The sequence below is a fragment of the Scomber japonicus genome, chromosome 9 (genome assembly GCF_027409825.1).
Source record: "Scomber japonicus isolate fScoJap1 chromosome 9, fScoJap1.pri, whole genome shotgun sequence".
Classification (NCBI taxonomy): domain Eukaryota; kingdom Metazoa; phylum Chordata; class Actinopteri; order Scombriformes; family Scombridae; genus Scomber; species Scomber japonicus.
This window is the reverse complement of record NC_070586.1, coordinates 8,786,526-8,805,740: the sequence shown is the minus strand read 5'-3', so window position 1 is coordinate 8,805,740 and position 19,215 is coordinate 8,786,526. Positions and strand designations below refer to the sequence as shown.

Below are 19,215 nucleotides of genomic sequence, written 5' to 3'. Positions count from 1 at the left end.
AATAGTGAGAAAAGGAGGGAAAACTTTACTAAACAAATTCACAGATGATGAAACTGAATGTATGTGTGTTTACTGTAACTGCTTCAAGACATGAACATAAACTCTAAAAGAGGCTTTTCAATTTAAAATAAATCACTTACAACAGTTTCCTCCAGAAATGAATCTATGATCAGCTTGAGACTTTGTATTTCTTCATTAAAGGTGTTGATAAGGATTGTGATTTAAATGTTATATAAAGATTATTTTCATGTTGGCTTTCATCATTTTAACTTGAAAGACTAAAATTTAAAAAAAATACTTGAGGTTGTGTATTTTTTCATTCAGTTTGGTTCAGCAAGACTTTATTTTGTGCCATGAGGTCAAAGGTCACCCACTTTATGATCCTGCTGCTTCCTCATCACTTGATGTTCTGTTCAACAATATTCACTTTAAATTAAAGGACGAGGCTGGAGATATATTTGCATCCTACCATCAGTGGCATCATCATGACTTATAAAAGCAGCAGCACATATATGTTATATTTTCTACTTTCTGCTCTCTGTATCACTAGTGTTGTCTGTATACTGTTGGAAAAAGGATGACAATGAATCTTGGAAAATAGTTCAGAATTTTAATTCATTTTGTTTAAAAACTACTTCCTGAATAAATATTAAATACCTTTTGCTAGTTGGACATAATATAAACATATAAACTGTCACTTGTTATTCCACTTTTATTCCTTTATTGCAGAGTAACATTTGAGCTGTGCAATAGATGATAGCAGCAAGCTGTACAAGACAGAAAAGGTCAAATGAAGGCTAAATAAACCAGTTTCACTCAGTACCTACATGCTCTGTGAAAGCTGAAGTGTTCACTGCTCACTGGAGGACTAAAGTTTCAGGTTTGTTGAATTTACATGAGCTGTAACATTTAAATCTTTAGTGTTTGTTTAGCCTACAGATGACTGTCCATGGATATTTTACTGTAATGAATGAAGAATTAAAAATTTACCTCTGAAAAACGTCCTGATGGCACCATCTGCTGGTGACAAAGCTACATTGCAGCATTTCCTGATGTTAATAATTTACTGTCACAGTTAAAACTGAAAGTAAACTTTGACATTGTTGTTCAGAGCTGAGACGCCATTACAGGTTGTGAGATCTCTGCTGGAAAACACACATTTGAAGGATTTAAAGTGATCAAGTGAAGGGACAGTAACTTGGTGAGTCTGACTATTGAAAGATTATTTAGACAACAGAGAAAATGGCTGAGAGTGATGCTCTTCTTGAACGTTTCCTGAGCTGCCATGTGTGTTCAGAGACTTTCAGAGATCCTGTGTCTCTGAGCTGCAGCCACAGCTTCTGTTCAAGCTGTCTGCAAAAATTCTGGGAACAAGCTAAAAACAAAAACTGTCCCATTTGTAAAAGAAAATCTTCAAAGGATAATCCACATGTGAACTTTTCATTGAAGGAACTAGCTGACTCATTTGCTGGGAGACAGAAAGCTGGATCATCTGAGACAGAAAAAGGAGAAAGGAAGGTGGAGGTGGTGTGTAGCAAACATCAAGAAGAGCCTAAATTGTTCTGTAAAGATGAACAGAGAGCTGTGTGTCCTGTCTGTGAGTTTTCTCTCCACCACGGTCACAAGGTGGTTCCTGTAGAACAAGCAGTCAGTGACCTGAAGGACCAGCTGAAATCTGACTTAAAGTCTCTACAGGACAAGAGGGACAAATACAAACAAGTGGAGAAAACATACAATGAAATGATTCAACACTCCAAGAAGCAGCTGTTGTCCACAGAGAAGCAGATCAGAGCAGAGTTCAACAAGCTCCACCAGTTCCTGAAAGAGGAAGAGGAGTCCAGACTGGCAGCTCTGAGGGAGGAAGAGGAGCAGAAGGGGAAGACTATGATCACAGAGATGAAGAGGATTCAGGAGCAGATCTCCTCTCTGTCAGACAGTATCTCTGCTGTTGAAGAAGACCTGCAGAAACACAACGTGTCATTCCTCAGCAGTTATAAACCCACTCAGACCAGAGCCAGAGCCCAGAGCTCACTGTCAGATCCACAGCTGGTCTCAGGAGCGCTGATAGATGAGGCCAAACACCTGGGCAACCTGTCCTTCAGAGTCTGGGAGAAGATGAAGGAGAAGGTCCACTTCAGTCCTGTCATTCTGGACCCAACCACTGCATCCCGCAGTCTCTATCTGTCTTATGATCTGAGCAGTGTGAGACAAGGAGACACATATCAGCAGCTCCCTGATAATCCAGAGAGAAACACTAATGGTCCCAATATTCTGGGCTCTGAGGGCTTCAGCTCAGGGAAACACAGCTGGGAGGTGGAGGTGGGAGACCATCCTAGCTGGAATGTGGGTTTGACTAAAGAGTCAGTTGACAGGAAGGGAAAGGTACTTGTTTCACCAGACTATGGAATCTGGTGTTTATGGCATGGTGATGGAAAATACACTAATGGTTGTAGTAAGACTGTCACAGAGAAGAAGAGTCTCCAGAGGATCAGAGTCCAGCTGGACTATGACAGGGGGGAGGTGTCCTTCTACGACCCTGAAGACGAGACTCACATCTACACTCACAGAGACACTTTCACTGAGGAACTCTTCCCTTATTTCAGTATTGGACCAGCTGGTGATGCTAAAACCACTGATATCAAAATCTGTCAAACTGAGATTTCTCTGTGATGTTCAGGAAGGTTTGTGTTATCAACATTTTGATTTTACTTTATTATTTTTTGTCTGAAGCAGATTTGATTTCATGTTGAAGGTCACTGAATTTTGTTGCTCAATGAAACAAATTATCCAAACTGGTTTTAATGTACAAAACAGACACATGTGAACCTCAATTACAGTTTTTTTTCTTTTAAAGTCACTTTTAAAGACTTCAGTATCTATTTAGATCACATTATTTGAAGATAAATAAAATCATCACTGTATTACTGAGACTGTGTTACATCATCTGAGGTTGAACTTTTATAAAAGGTACAAATCAAATCTGTTTTTATTATAACTTTTAAACCTGGTTAGTAGCATCTTGTTTTTTATGCAGAACACAATATAATATAAATATAATAAACACTGTAATGACTGTATGAAATAATACAGGTGGGGAACTTTTTTAACTTTCATTGTAATTAGAAATCAATCTTTTGATGAGTTAATTCAGGTTTTTTAAAACACTTTAAACTCAGAGTCTCAGTTGTTCAGTATATCAAAAATCATTCTGGCTCTGATTGATTATTATTTGCTCTTTTGTTCTTCAACAGATCTGATTTGTGGTCACAGATATTGTTTTTTCATTTTTATATCATGAACACCTAAACTTTTGTTCTCATCTGAATTGTTTTAGACGTTGAGCCGTTCAGGATTTAGTTATTGTCTCTTTACAATAAATGTATTAAAGATGGTGACTCCTGCTTTTGATATTATGCTGACTTTGTAATGAATTTCAACAGAATATTTACTGATGTTGTTAAATACTCTGATTGCTCTGATGCTTTCTTGGCTTTTATAAAACAGATTTAGTGTGTAAGTTAGTTGTGTCACCTCTTAAAATAAAGATGAATCCACAAGAAAATATGACTACAAAATGCTGAAACTGTATCACATCATCCGTTTTCTGAAACAACTTAATTCAATAAAAACGTAAGTCTGATGGATGCTGCTTGTCATCATGTGCTATTTAATCACCAGCAGTTTTTATTCCTGATGTTTGTCAGTCAGAAAAGGAGATAAAGTTTAAGCAGTCTGAGTTAAACATATCAAGTGGATATCTGCTACATTTACATCCCTCTTTGTGTTTCCAGTTTATGGCTGAAGCTTCACATTAGCTTCAGATAAACTTTTAAATACAAGTTTGGACTGTGGATTACATTGTAAGTGCATTATGAAGGGATCTAATGGTCAGTATGAACAGAGGGAATAATTACGACAAGAAAAACATGTTTTATTATGGCTCCTGACTGTTTTAAGAAAGAGTTTAAAAATTGTGAACCTTTCCTTTAAATATCATGATGTGTATAAAAAGGCCAACACCTCTATATAAACAGCACAAGAGTTAAATATTGTTTAAATTTCTATCTACAAAATAAAAGGTTAACATTTTATAGGGATATTTTTTCCATGCACTATTATATGGAATAAATATTTGCCATGAGATTTGAACAACAATGTTACAGTTAGAGTTCATTTAGATGGTCACAAAATGTTGAGGGGACGTATTTGCAAGAAATGAGTGAAAGAATAAATATATTCAGATGATTTATTTATGTAAAAGTCCTTCATGATACACTTGAAAAACATATTTAGGTTATGATTCATTCACTGCTTGAACTCTTTAGGCACACGACCTTTACACTGCATTTACCATTTACATGTTTAAATCATAATTACATTACAAGAAGATTAAGATGCAATTTGTTCTGAGTTTCTAAATTAAGTTTTATTCATCTACTGAAAGCCCTGTTTACATTAATTAAGGATTCAATGTGCCTCTAATGAGCAGATGAACGATAACATTCCTTTGAATATTTATTTACTAATTTATTTGCAGAAAATGGGACGAAACAAGAACTATTTTATAATATTAAGATATTAAAGAGTATATATATATATATATATGTGTCAGTTTTTATTAAATAATGAGTATTTGATTTATTAAAGGAACATGACCTCTGCAGAAGTATTCAGTATTACATAATATTCATGTAAAGCCATTTGCAGTAAGTGTAAAGTGAACTCTCACCAGACAAACTACTGAATGTAGATATTATGTTTTTTGTTTTGTGTGTTGGCCACAATCATGAAGGACGAATTAAATACCATGAAAAGAAACCTCTAAAAAGTTATTTTCAGACATGATGAAGATTGTATGAACAGTGTAACAGTAAGTAAATAAATCAAACTTTTACAAAAACTACAAGCCTGAGTGTGTTTTACATTCTTCTGTTTACTCTTCATAACCTCGACTCCTTTCTGCTACGATAAGGATGTTTAAATGAGAAGAAAACTGTTGCGTTTTGATGATTACATGATGTAGAAACTGTTTCTTTACATGCATTCCACTGGCAAACAGTCTAAAACATGTTGATCTGTTCAGTACCTCAAACTGTTAAAAATAAAGCCATGGTAAGTATTGTTTTAAAATAATGGTTTTACTTACAACATGTAAGTTAACGTGCATGTCAGTAACATCAGTGGAGAGGATGTTGGTTAGCAAAAATAATAAAGATCCTGGAAGACATTAAAGAAGCGAGGTGGGTGCAGGTGTTTCTAGTTGCATTGATGTGACAGCCCCGCCTACCAATTACCTGCCTGTAGTCACTAAGTACATATTTTATTTTACCACAAACAGGGACTTAAAGTTCCTAATTAATCAATTTAAGAAGTTGCCTAATCAACAGGGGCAGGGTTGATGCTACTGCTGTGGATGACATCATGTTTCATCATTCATTTATATTGGTACACTGATTTAAAAGAGGCTTCTCGATTTAAAATTAATCATATACAACAGTTTCCTCTGTAAATAAATCTATTATCAGTTTGAGACTTTGTATTTCTAAATTAAAAGTGTTACTAAGGATTGTGATTTTAACTTGAGTGGAAAAAAAGTTCTGTGCCATGAGTTCACCCGCTTTATAATCCTGCTGCTTCCTCATCACATGATGTTATGTTCAACAATATTCACTTTAAATTAAAGGACGAGGCTGGAGATATATTTGCCTCCTGCCAAACACTATAGTTAGACTTAATATAAACATATAAACTGTCAATTGTTATTCCACTTTTATTCTTTATTGCAGGGTAACATTTGAGCTGTGCAATAGATGATAGCAACAAGCTGTACAAGACAGAAAAGGTCAAATGAAGGCTAAATAAACCAGTTTCACTCAATACCTACATGCTGTGTGAAAGCTGAAGTGTTCACTGCTCACTGGAGGACTAAAGTTTCAGGTTTGTTGAATTTATATGAGCTGTAACATTTAAATCTTTAGTGTTTGTTTAGCCTACAGATGACTGCCCATGGACATTTTACTGTAATGAATGAATAATTAAAAATATACCTCTGAAAGACGTCCTGATGGCACCATCTGCTGGTGACAAAGCTACATTGCAGCATTTCCTGATGTTAATAATTTACAGTGACAGTTAAAAGTGAAAGTAAACTTTGACATTGTTGATCAGAGCTGAGACGCCATTACAGGTTGTGAGATCTCTGCTGGAAAACACTCATTTGAAGGATTTGAAGGGATCAAGTGAAGGGACAGTAACTTGGTGAGTCTGAATATTGAAAGATCATTTAGACAACAGAGAAAATGGCTGAGAAAATTGCTCTTGTTGAACGTTTCCTGAGCTGCCATGTGTGTTCAGAGACTTTCAGAGATCCTGTGTCTCTGAGCTGCGGCCACAGCTTCTGTTCAAGTTGTCTGAAAAAATTCTGGGAACAAGCTAAAAACAAAAATTGCCCCATTTGTAAAAGAAAATCCTCCAAAGATGATCCTGGAGTGAACTTTTCACTGAAGGAACTAGCTGACTCATTTGCTGGGAGACAGAAAGCTGGATCATCTGAGACAGAAAAAGGAGAAAAGAAGGTGGAGGTGGTGTGTAGCAAACATCAAGAAGAGCCTAAATTGTTCTGTAAAGATGAACAGAGAGCTGTGTGTCCTGTCTGTGAGTTTTCTCTCCACCACAGTCACAAGGTGGTTCCTGTAGAACAAGCAGTCAGTGACCTGAAGGACCAGCTGAAATCTGACTTAAAGCCTCTACAGGACAAGAGGGACAAATACAAACAAGTGGAGAAAACATACAATGAAATGATTCAACACTCCAAGAAGCAGCTGTTGTCCACAGAGAAGCAGATCAGAGCAGAGTTCAAAAAGCTCCACCAGTTCCTGAAAGAGGAAGAGGACTCGAGACTGGCAGCTCTGAGGGAGGAAGAGGAGCAGAAGGGGAAGACTATGAGCAGAGAGATGAAGAGGATTCAGGAGCAGATCTCCTCTCTGTCAGACAGTATCTCTGCTGTTGAAGAAGACCTGCAGAAACACAATGTGTCATTCCTCAGCAGTTATAAACCCACTCAGACCAGAGCCAGAGCCCAGAGCTCACTGTCAGATCCACAGCTAGTCTCAGGAGCGCTGATAGATGAGGCCAAACACCTGGGCAACCTGTCCTTCAGAGTCTGGGAGAAGATGAAGGAGAAGGTCCACTTCAGTCCTGTCATTCTGGACCCAAACACTGCCAGTGGATGGCTTTATCTGTCTGATGATCTGACCAGTGTGAGACAAGGAGACACAAAACAGCAGCTCCCTGATAATCCAGAAAGAAACACTAAGTATACACATGTTCTGGGCTCTGAGGGCTTCAGCTCAGGGAAACACAGCTGGGAGGTGGAGGTGGGAGACCATCCTGACTGGAATGTGGGTTTGGCTAAAGAGTCAGTTGACAGGAAGGGAGAGCGATTTCTTTCACCAGAATATGGAATCTGGTGTTTAACGCATCGCAGTGGCAAATACATGAATGGAGCTGGTAAGACTGTCACAGTGAAGAAGAGTCTCCAGAGGATCAGAGTCCAGCTGGACTATGACAGGGGGGAGGTGTCCTTCTACGACCCTGAAGACGAGACTGACATCTACACTCACAAAGACACTTTCACTGAGAAACTCTTGCCTTATTTTGGTATTGGACCAGCTGGTGATGCTAAAACCACTGATATCAAAATCTGTCAAACTGAGATTTCTCTGTGATGTTCAGGAAGGTTTGTGTTATCAACATTTTGATTTTTACTTTTTTATTCTTTTTTTCTTTTGTCTGAAGCAGATTTGATTTCATGTTGAGGGTCACTGAATTTTGTTGCTCAATGAAACAAATTATCCAAACTGGTTCTAATGTACAAAGCAGACACCTGTGAATCTTAATAATAGTTTTTTTTCTTTTAAAGTCACTTTTTAAAGACTTCAGTATCTATTTAGATCACATTATTTGAAGATAAATAAAATCATCACTGTATTATTGAGACTGTGTTACATCATCTGAGGTTGAACTTTCATAAAGATACAAATCAAATCTGTTTTTATTATAAATTTTAAACCTGGTTAGTAGCATCTTGTTTTTATTCAGAACACAATATAATATAGATATAATAAACACTGTAATGACTGTATGAAATAATACAGGTGTAAAGTCACACGACACATTAACAGACTGTATATGAAGAAACATGAAACAGCCTCATACCACCCCGATGGAAAAAAGCCAAAACATGTGAGTAATACAACGTGATGTGTTAGAGAAGAGTTGTTCAGCCTGTTTATTTTAATGGAGTCGTGTTAATTCTCACTGGTCTGTACCTCGCTGTGTGTGTCAAACACTGAAACAGTCAGAAAAGGAGGGAAAACTTTACTAAACAAATCCACAGATGATAAAACTGAATGTATGTGTTTACTGTAACTGCTTCAAGACATGAACATAAACTCTAAAAGAGGCTTTTCAGTTTGAAATAAATCATTTACAACAGTTTCCTCCAGAAGTAAATCTATTATCAGTTTGAGACTTTGTATTTCTTCAGTAAAAGTGTTGGTAAGGATTGTGATTTAAATGTTGTGTAAAGATTATTTTCATGTTGGATTTCATAATTTTAACTTGAAAGATTAAAGTGAAGAAAAAAAGACTTGAGATTGTGTATTTTTTCATTCAGTTTGGTTCAGCAAGACTTTATTCTGTGCCATGAGGTCAAAGGTCACCCACTTGATAATCCTGCTGCTTCCTCATCACTTGATATTCCAACAATATTCACTTTAAATTAAAGGACGAGGCTGGAGATATAATTGCCTCCTGCCAAACACTTTATGCCACAAATATTTCACTGTTAAAATGTAAATCAGTGACATCATCATGACTGATAAAAGCAGCAGCACATATATGTTATATTTTCTACTTTCTGCTCTCTGTGTCACTAGTGTTGTTTGCACATATACTGTTGGTAAAAGGATGAAAATGAATCTTGGAAAATAGTTCAGAATTCACTACATTGTGTTTAAAACCTTCTCATTAAATAAATATTAAATACTTTTTGTCAGATGGACTTAATATAAACATATAAACTGTCACTTGTTATTCCACTTTTATTCCTTTATTGCAGGGTAACATTTGAGCTGTGCAATAGATGATAGCAGCAAGCTGTACAAGACAGAAAAGGTAAAATGAATGCTAAATAAACCAGTTTCACTCAGTACCTACATGCTCTATGAAAGCTGAAGTGTTCACTGCTCACTGGAGGACTAAAGTTTTATGTTTGTTGAATTTATATGAGCTGTAATGTTTAAATCTTTAGTGTTTGTTTAGCCTACAGATGACTGTCCATGGAAATGTTACTGACAATGAATGAAGAATGAAAAATGTACCTCTGAAAGATGTCCTGATGGCACCATCTGCTGGTGACAAAGCTACATTACATCATTTCCTGATGTTAATAATTTTCTGTGACAGTTAAAAATGAAAGTAAACTTTGACATTGTCGATCAGAGCTGAGACGCCATTACAGGTTGTGAGATCTCTGCTGGAAAACATTCATTTGAAGGATTTGAAGTGATCAAGTGAAGGGACAGCAACTAGGTGAGTCTGACTGTTGAAAGATCATTTAGACAACAAAGAAAATGGCTGAGAAAATTGCTCTTGTTGAAAGTTACTTGAGTTGCCATGTGTGTTCAGAGACTTTCAGAGATCCTGTGTCTCTGAGCTGCAGCCACAGCTTCTGTTCAAGCTGTCTGCAAAAATTCTGGGAACAAGCTAAAAACAAAAACTGTCCCATTTGTAAAAGAAAATCTTCAAAGGATCGTCCAGCAGTGAACTTTTCACTGAAGGAACTAGCTGACTCATTTGCTGAGAGACTGAAAGTTGGATCATCTGAAACAGAAAAAGGAGAAAAGAAGGGGGAGGTGGTGTGTAGCAAACATCAAGAAGAGCCTAAATTTTTCTGTAAAGATGAACAGAGAGCTGTGTGTCCTTCCTGTGATTTTCCTCACCAAATCGGTCACAAGGTGGTTCCTGTAGAACAAGCAGTCAGTGACCTGAAGGACCAGCTGAAATCTGACTTAAAGCCTCTACAGGACAAGAGAGACAAATACAAACAAGTGGAGAAAACATACAATGAAATGATTCAACACTCCAAGAAGCAGCTCTTGTCCACCGAGAAGCAGATCAGAGCAGAGTTCAACAAGCTCCACCAGTTCCTGAAAGAGGAAGAGGAGTCCAGACTGGCAGCTCTGAGGGAGGAAGAGGAGCAGAAGGGGAAGACTATGAGCAGAGAGATGAAGAGGATTCAGGAGCAGATCTCCTCTCTGTCAGACAGTATCTCTGCTGTTGAAGAAGACTTGAAGAAACACAACGTGTCATTCCTCAGCAGTTATAAACCCACTCAGACCAGAGCCAGAGCCCAGAGCTCACTGTCAGATCCACAGCTGGTCTCAGGAGCGCTGATAGATGAGGCCAAACACCTGGGCAACCTGTCCTTCAGAGTCTGGGAGAAGATGAAGGAGAAGGTCCACTTCAGTCCTGTCATTCTGGACCCAAACACTGCACATCCCCGTCTCTATCTGTCTGATGATCTGACCAGTGTGAGAAATGGAGACACATATCAGCAGCTCCCTGATAATCCAGAGAGAAACACTAATGGTCCCAATGTTCTGGGCTCTGAGGGCTTCAGCTCAGGGAAACACAGTTGGGAGGTGGAGGTGGGAGACCATCCTGACTGGACTGTGGGTTTGGCTAAAGAGTCAGTTGACAGGAAGGGAAAGTGTTCTGCTACACCAAAAAATGGATTCTGGTGTTTACTGCATCGCAGTGGAAAATACACTAATGGTCTTAGTAAGACTGTTACAGAGAAGAAAAGTCTCCAGAGGATCAGAGTCCAGCTGGACTATGACAGGGGGGAGGTGTCCTTCTACGACCCTGAAGACGAGACTCACATCTACACTCACAGAGACACTTTCACTGAGAGACTCTTCCCTTATTTCAGTATTGGACCAGCTGGTGATGCTAAAACCACTGATATCAAAATCTGTCAAACTGAGATTTCTCTGTGATGTTCAGGAAGGTTTGTGTTATCAACATTTTGATTTTTACTTTTTTATTCTTTTTTTCTTTTGTCTGAAGCAGATTTGATTTCATGTTGAGGGTCACTGAATTTTTTTGCTCAATGAAACAAATTATCCAAACTGGTTTTAATGTAAAAAGCAGACACGTGAACCTCAATAATAGTTTACAATAAAAGTAACTTTTAAAAAACTATTAAAACGTTTACTTATATATGCTGACTTCAATATAATTTAGATCACATTATTTGAAGATAAATAAAATCATCACTGTATCACTGAGACTGTGTTACATCATCTGAGGTTGAACTTTATAAAGGTACAAATCAAATCTGTTTTCATTACAACTTTTAAACCTGGTTAGTAGCATCTTGTTTTTATTCAGAACACAATATAATATAAATATAATAAACACTGTAATGACTGTATGAAATAATACAGGTGGGGAACTTTTTAAACTTTCATTGTAATTAGAAATCAATCTTTTGATGAGTTCATTCAGTTTTTTTCACTTTAAAATCAGTCTCAGTTGTTCAGTGTATCAAAAATCATTCTGGCTCTGATTGATTATTATTTGTTCTTTTGTTCTTCAACAGATCTGATTTGTTGTCACAGATATTGGTTTTTATTTTCATATTCATGTAAAATCATGAAGACAGTAACTTTTTCTCTCATCTGATTTGTTCAGGTTTTAGTTATTTTCTCTTCAGGATAAATGTATTAAAGATGGTAACTCCTGCTTTTGATATTATGCTGACTTTGTAATGAATTCCAACAGAATATTTACTGATGTTGTTAAATACTCTGATTGCTCTGATGCTTTGGCTTTTATAAAAATAGATTTAGTGTGTAAGTTAGTTGTGTCACCTCTTAAAATAAAGATGAATCCACAAGAAAATATGACTACAAAATGCTGAAACTGTATCACATCATCAGGCCACAAACTTTACAAATCAAAGCTGTTAATTATCCTGGTTATCAGCATCTTGTTTTTAGTCAAACAACATTGTATAGTAGTATATATCCACTGTACTGAATGCTTTGATTGTTACAGTTTTGTGACAGTTTCAGTCATCAGATTTATATTTTTATATTCTTGAGTCTTTTGATGAGTTATTTCTGTTGTGAATGTGTTAATTTATTCTTTGGGAACAAGTGTTTTAATATAGTTTTTATTTTTATTCAGTGTTTAATTCTGACAGAGCTTCTGCAGACTGTGTGTCATTTTGGTGGTGTATACATGGATTGATAAACTGCAATGTTGAGATGATGATCACCATAAAAGAAACAAACACCACTACAATTATGTTTCAAAACTGTTTTATGAATCAACTCTTAACTCTCAACTATTTAATAAAATGTACATATCTGGGTCTTTTGATGAGTTATTTCTGTTGTAAATCTATTGCTTAATTAGAATAAAAGAAACAAACACCAATCACAATACAGTTTTGTTGTTGATTTTTAGTTTAGAGTAAAATATTTGACTCTGAGGGAGATGTTTGGTGCCATCTGCTGGTGACAGAGTTACAGAGCAGCGTTCACCTCTATAAACAAGAACTGAGCAGATTTTGACATTGTTGATCAGAGCTGAGACATTGTTACAGGCTGAGAGATCTCTGCTGAAAAACAAACTTTGAAGGACTAAAAGTAGAAAGCTGTTTCAGTGTTTTGTCTGAACTCTTTGAAGAATAACCACTGCAAGAGAAGCAAATAATCTAAATAATAAGGTTACTTATTTATTCATAATATATTCAGGATATTGAGACAACATTCATGTGTTGTTTCCAATTAAAATATTTGATCATTTCTTATTTGTGTAACTGAGCAGAAGGCTCATTAAGACCAGATAGATTTGCAGTTACAGCCATGTGGCTGGTTATAAATGACGGAAAACTTGAAACCAAAACGGATAAATACTGACTGTCATACCAGTTTACACCGAGAAAATATAAAAAATGGTTTGACTTTGTGCTGTTTTAGGGCAGAAATGGGAGGAAGATGCTAATGTGCATTTACACACTGCACAAACACACAAAAACACACACAGCAAGCAGAAAAGGTGTGACTGTGCAGTATACGGTCACCTCATGCAGACAGGAGGAAGACGATCAACAGACACTCAGTGAGACAGAGCATCAGTATCATAAAAGAAAGTGTAACAACCAGAAGATGTAGTTTTTAAATTAAATTAGTCTCTCTAGTACACAACAAAAGAGGACTCAACACACAATTTGGATATATATAACAATAACACTACCACATGTATAAAATAAAAATAAATAAATACAAAAATAAATCCACTTTTCCCTCTTTTTTTTCAGATATGACCAGGAATCCAGTCAGGTAAGTATCTAATTATTGTTAATTATTAATTAAGTATTAATATAGTTTCAAATTGAGTGCTAAATGTATTTCTGTTTGATTAAAATGTATTTATTTTTTGTTTACTAATTAGGCTATAATTAAACTATTTATTCCTATTTTGGTTTGATAAATCCTATTTTTGTTTTCTCTATCCCACAGGTGGTTCGTTCAACCCTATTTTTCCTTTTCTAAACTCAACAAAATAAAATGCTAGCAAAATAACAATAACAACAATATATTTTTTAAAAACCCTCAATTATCAATAAAAAGAAAGAAAACAAGACATCAAACTTTTCTGACAGGCTCAGGGATCGACTCACCACTTCAGCCCTACTGTAATGTTCACTACAGGAACCAGACGAACTGAAGAATGAAGATCTCAGATGGTTATGATGCAGATGAGGATGAAGATGATGAAGATGAGAAGGAAGAGGACCTGCCTAGTAACCACAAAGCAAAAAAAAAATCATCACTACACAGATCAAATACCTTTTTCTTTTTCAAAATCACAGTTGTTCTATATTTACAAATTATCATTTGATTGACATTTACAAAATAAAACGTGCATTCTTCCTTATCATCTTATCATGTTCTCCCTTCTCTCTCTCTTTTTTCTTTTCCATCATTAAGACATTAAAAATCAATAATACAATTACACACAGGTTGTATATTAATTTAGCTTCAGCCCACAAAATATGATACTCATAGTATAACTAATACAACTTTAACATGAACTTATACACAAACGGTTCTCTATACACACACAACTCAACATAGTCAGCTCTCTCACAAGGACTTGTCAAAAATGATAAAATAAAATAACATAAAATAAGACAAGTTTCCTATTGTATTATGTATTGTATTATTTATTTTCTCTGAATAAGAATAATGGATATTACCACAGAGACTATGAGAGTAATGAGTGCAGCGCCCTCTGCTGGGCAACTACAGACCTGGTGGGGTGCACCCTGAACTGAGTCTCTCACGTGGACTTCTCAAAAATGCTCAAAGAAAATAACATAAAATAAGATACATTTGATTTGGTGACGGCTAGCAGCTACTCCATACTATTTACATACAGAGATTAAGTTAGCAAACCACCGATAACGTGGTGCTCTCAACAATCTGACTTAAACAATTCAAAACACCGGTAATATTGACATACAGTATTTTCTCCAGTGATCGGAGGCTTAAGTCATCATACAAGATACAGAAAACACACTTCTTTTAGCCATAAAAACACGGTTAATATCTCTATTTTTACGGAGCTGATAAAATGTGCACCTACCACAGAAACGGCATTCACAGACTGTTAGCTGAGTTCAGGGTGCACCACCAAGTCTGCAGTTGCCCAGCAGAGGGCGCTGCACTCATATTACTCTCATGGTCTCTGTGGTAATATCCATTATTCTTATGTAGAGAAATTAAATAATAAAATACTAGAAAAATGTAATATATTACACAATAGGAAACGTATATTATTTTATGTGTTTTATTTTAGCATTTTTGAGAAGTCCATGTGAGAGACTGAGTTTGAGCCAGGTCTGCACGGGCCCAGCAGAGGTCGCTGCACTCATATTACTCTCATAGTCTCTGTAGTAATATACATTATTCTTATGCAGAGAAAATAAATAATACAATAATAAAATAATAAAATACATAACACAATAGGAAACAGACAAATGACCAATAATAAATTAAAACCAGTGCAAATATATATTAAAAACAGGACAGTTAGAAATGTTCATTAACTCTGCTACACCCCCCCCCTACTGATCTCCACTTGCCCATCCCAGTCCAATAAAAAACAAACAAACAAACAAAAACTTTTTTTTTTTGGAGAAGTCCATGTTGAGAGACTGACTGTGGGATATCACTCCTTTTACCATCAGAATAAATGGCAGGTTGATGCCAAAAGTGACGGTGGTGGTGCTTCTTTCACAACACAACGCAACAGAGATAGAGTACACAACTACCACACATGCTGGTATAACGGTTATTATGTTCATATCTTTAAAAATTAATTATCTATTTTTTTAATTAATTAATTTAATTATTTAAATCCACATAAATGAACATTTCACTAATCAATTTTCTAATTTATCTAATTTATTTTATTTCACTGTTTTGGTGTTGAAAGCATAGCAGTGGAAAATACACTAATGGACGAGACTCACATCTACACTCACAGAGACACTTTCACTGAGAAACTCTTCCCTGTTTTTGAAATTGGACTAGCTGGTGATGCTAAAACCACTGATATCAAAATCTGTCAAACTGAGATTTCTCTGTGATGTTCAGGAAGGTTTGTATTATCAACATTTTTAATATTTTTTTCTTTTCTCTGAAACAGATTTGATTTCATGTTGAGGGTCACTGAATTTTGTTGCTTAATGACGCAACACAACCAGTTTTTGCAAAATACACTAATTTTATTTAACCCAGTAAAGGTTTAAATCTGAATTTCTTCTCCTGAAAACATGAAATTTCTCACTGAACACAGTCTCACAATCTTTGTGTCTCCTCTTCAACATTTATGGACAGTCCTAACTTATTTAATTAATATTTATTTTTGTAAAGTCACATGACAAATTAACAGACTGTATATAAAGAAACCTGAAACAACCTCATACCACCCTGATGGAAAAAGCTAAAACATGTGAGTAATAAAGCGTGATGTATTAGAGAAGAGTTGTTCAGCCTGTTTATTTCAATGGAGTCGTGTTAATTCTCACACTGGTCTGTACCTCGCTGTGTGTGTCAAATACTCACATTGGATTATTTATGATGACAGAAATAGACAGAAAAGTATGCAGCTGTTGTTTTTTTAAAATGATATAAAACAACACATCATAAGGAAGTACATGAGAACTACTCTGTGTATCACAATGCACGGATGCACCTTAGAGTCTAAAGGGCAGGAGTAAAACATGTTAGACACAGAGTTCAAAGACGAGTAAATAAGTGTAACCAGAAAAAAGGTACTGACACTGACATTGTCTTTTCCATCCTAACAAATAAACATAGCTTATGAACAAAGACATTCACAAACACATATCATTAATGTTTCCTCACATCATACAGTAAATAAATGTCATCTTGAGACTATTATCTGTTTTTCAATCAGATCATCAATCTGCACTGTGACCTGAAGTGTATTTAACTTTGTGATGCAGTACACATCTGCTACATTAGTGGGATCAAAATCTTAACTTTGCAGTCTGTGTTTAGATTTCTGTCACTGTCCAGAATAAACTTTTATTGCTTCAGGACAAAGTGCACAGGTTTTAGGACACATCTTCTTCTATCTGTTGGTAATAAAAGCAGAAAGCAGCTTTTATAACCAAAAATGATTAACAAATGAAAGAGGATGGTGAAGGTGAATGCTGATTCTGGCATTTTGAAACAAGCCACAATGCCATTACAGGGTTGGGATCACTGACGGAAAGAAAGAAACAACCTTTTTGGAAATTAGAAATTGGTAAGTCTTTCTTTGAAAACAATTTGGAAAACAGAGAAAATGGCTGAGAGAGCTCTTCTCCGAAGTTACTTGAGCTGCCATGTGTGTTCAGAGACTTTCAGAGATCCTGTGTCTCTGAGCTGCAGCCACAGCTTCTGTTCAAGCTGCCTGCCAAAATTCTGGGAACAAGCTAAAAACAAAAACTGTCCCATTTGTAAAAGAAAATCTTCAAAGGATCATCCACTAGTGAACTTTTCACTGAAGGAACTAGTTGACTCATTTGCTGGGAGACAGAAAGCTGGATCATCTGAGACAGAAAAAGGAGAAAAGAAGGTGGAGGTGGTGTGTAGCAAACATCAAGAAGAGCCTAAATTATTCTGTAAAGATGAACAGAGAGCTGTGTGTCCTTCCTGTGATTTTCCTCACCATAAAGATCACAATGTGGTTACTGTAGAACAAGCAGTCAGTGACCTGAAGGACCAGCTGAAATCTGACTTAAAACCTCTACGGGACAAAAGGGACAAATACAAAGAAGTGAAGGAAACATACAATGAAATGATTCAACACTCCAAGAAGCAGCTGTTGTCCACAGAGAAGCAGATCAGAGCAGAGTTCAACAAGCTCCACCAGTTCCTGAAAGAGGAAGAGGAGTCCAGACTGGCAGCTCTGAGGGAGGAAGAGGAGCAGAAGGGGAAGACTATGAGCAGAGAGATGAAGAGGATTCAGGAGCAGATCTCCTCTCTGTCAGACAGTATCTCTGCTGTTGAAGAAGACCTGCAGAAACGCAACGTGTCATTCCTCAGCAGTTATAAAGCCACTCAGACCAGAGCCAGAGCCCAGAGCTCACTGTCAGATCCACAGCTGGTCTCAGGAGCGCTGATAGATGAGGCCAAACACCTGGGCAACCTGTCCTTCAGAGTCTGGGAGAAGATGAAGGAGAAGGTCCACTTCAGTCCTGTCATTCTGGACCCAAACACTGCCAGCCGATGGCTCTATCTGTCTGATAATCTGACCAGTGTGGGACAAGGAGACACATATCAGCAGTTCCTTGATAATCCAGAGAGAAACATTTATGGTCCCATTGTTCTGGGCTCTGAGGGCTTCAGCTCAGGGAAACACAGCTGGGAGGTGGAGGTGGGAGACCATCCTGACTGGTCTGTGGGTTTGGTTAAAGAGTCAGTTGATAGGAAGGGAAAAATATTTGTTTCACCAGAATATGGATTCTGGTGTTTACTACATTGCAATGAAAAATACATTGATGGTCTTGGTAAGACTGTCACAGAGAAGAAGAGTCTCCAGAGGATCAGAGTCCAGCTGGACTATGACAGGGGGGAGGTGTCTTTCTACGACCCTAAAGACGAGACTCACATCTACACTCACAGAGACACTTTCACTGAGAAACTCTTCCCTTATTTCTGTATTGGAAAGTCTGGTGATGCTAAAACCACTGATATCAAAATCTGTCAAACTGAGATTTCTCTGTGATGTTCAGGAAGGTTTGTGTTATCATCATTTTGATTTTACTTTTTTATTCTTTTTTTCTTTTGTCTGAAGCATATTTGATTTCATGTTGAGGGTCACTGAATTTTGTTGCTCAATGAAACAAATTATCCAAACTGGTTTTAATGTATAAAGCAGAGACATGTGAATCTTAATAATTGTTTTCCATTTTAAAAAGTCACTTTTTAAAGACTTCAGTATCTATTTAGATCACATTATCAAGATAAATAAAATCATCACTGTATTATTGAGACTGTGTTACATCATCTGAGGTTGAACTTTTATAAAAAGGTACAAATCAAATCTGTTTTTATTATAACTTTTAAACCTGGTTAGTAGCATCTTGTTTTTATTCAGAACACAATATAATATAAATATAATAAACACTGTAATGACTGTATGAAATAATACAGGTAGGGAACTTTTTAAACTTTCATTGTAATTAGAAATCAATCTTTTGATGAATTAACTCAGTTTATTTTACACTTTAAACTCAGAGTCTCAGTTGTTCAGTGTATCAAAAATCATTCTGGCTCTGATTGATTATTAATTGTTTGTTATTTTGTTCTTCAGCAGTTCTGATTTTTTGTCACAGATATTGTTTTTTATTTTCAAATCATGAACACCTAAACTTTTGTTCTCATCTGAATTGTTTTAAAGACGTTGAGCCGTTCAGGATTTATTTATTTTCTCTTTAGAATAAAAGTATTAAAGATGGTGAATCCTGCTTTTGATATTATGCTGACTTTGTAATGAATTTCAACAGAATATTTACTGATGTTGTTAAATACTCTGATTGCTCTGATGCTTTCTTGG

The 19,215-nt window shown here is 36.3% G+C and overlaps 4 protein-coding genes across 4 annotated transcripts; all 4 read left to right on the top strand.

The window, feature by feature from the left end:
• The first annotated feature begins 1,173 nt into the window (after nucleotides 1–1,173).
• LOC128364420 (nuclear factor 7, brain-like) lies at nucleotides 1,174–2,735 on the top strand. The gene has a single exon (XM_053324950.1). The coding sequence runs from the start codon at nucleotides 1,243–1,245 to the stop codon at nucleotides 2,668–2,670; it is 1,428 nt and encodes a 475-aa protein (XP_053180925.1). The 5' UTR covers nucleotides 1,174–1,242; the 3' UTR covers nucleotides 2,671–2,735.
• Nucleotides 2,736–6,182: 3,447 nt separating this feature from the next.
• LOC128364422 (nuclear factor 7, brain-like) lies at nucleotides 6,183–7,887 on the top strand. Its single transcript, XM_053324952.1, has one exon. It carries the CDS (start codon nucleotides 6,300–6,302, stop codon nucleotides 7,725–7,727), a length of 1,428 nt encoding a protein of 475 aa, XP_053180927.1. The 5' UTR covers nucleotides 6,183–6,299; the 3' UTR covers nucleotides 7,728–7,887.
• A 1,748-nt stretch (nucleotides 7,888–9,635) lies between these two features.
• LOC128364423 (zinc-binding protein A33-like) lies at nucleotides 9,636–11,102 on the top strand. Its single transcript, XM_053324953.1, has one exon. The coding sequence runs from the start codon at nucleotides 9,636–9,638 to the stop codon at nucleotides 11,061–11,063; it is 1,428 nt and encodes a 475-aa protein (XP_053180928.1). The 3' UTR covers nucleotides 11,064–11,102.
• A 5,857-nt stretch (nucleotides 11,103–16,959) lies between these two features.
• Nucleotides 16,960–18,489, top strand: LOC128364431 (zinc-binding protein A33-like). The gene has a single exon (XM_053324959.1). The coding sequence runs from the start codon at nucleotides 16,960–16,962 to the stop codon at nucleotides 18,382–18,384; it is 1,425 nt and encodes a 474-aa protein (XP_053180934.1). The 3' UTR covers nucleotides 18,385–18,489.
• The last annotated feature ends 726 nt before the right edge of the window (nucleotides 18,490–19,215 follow it).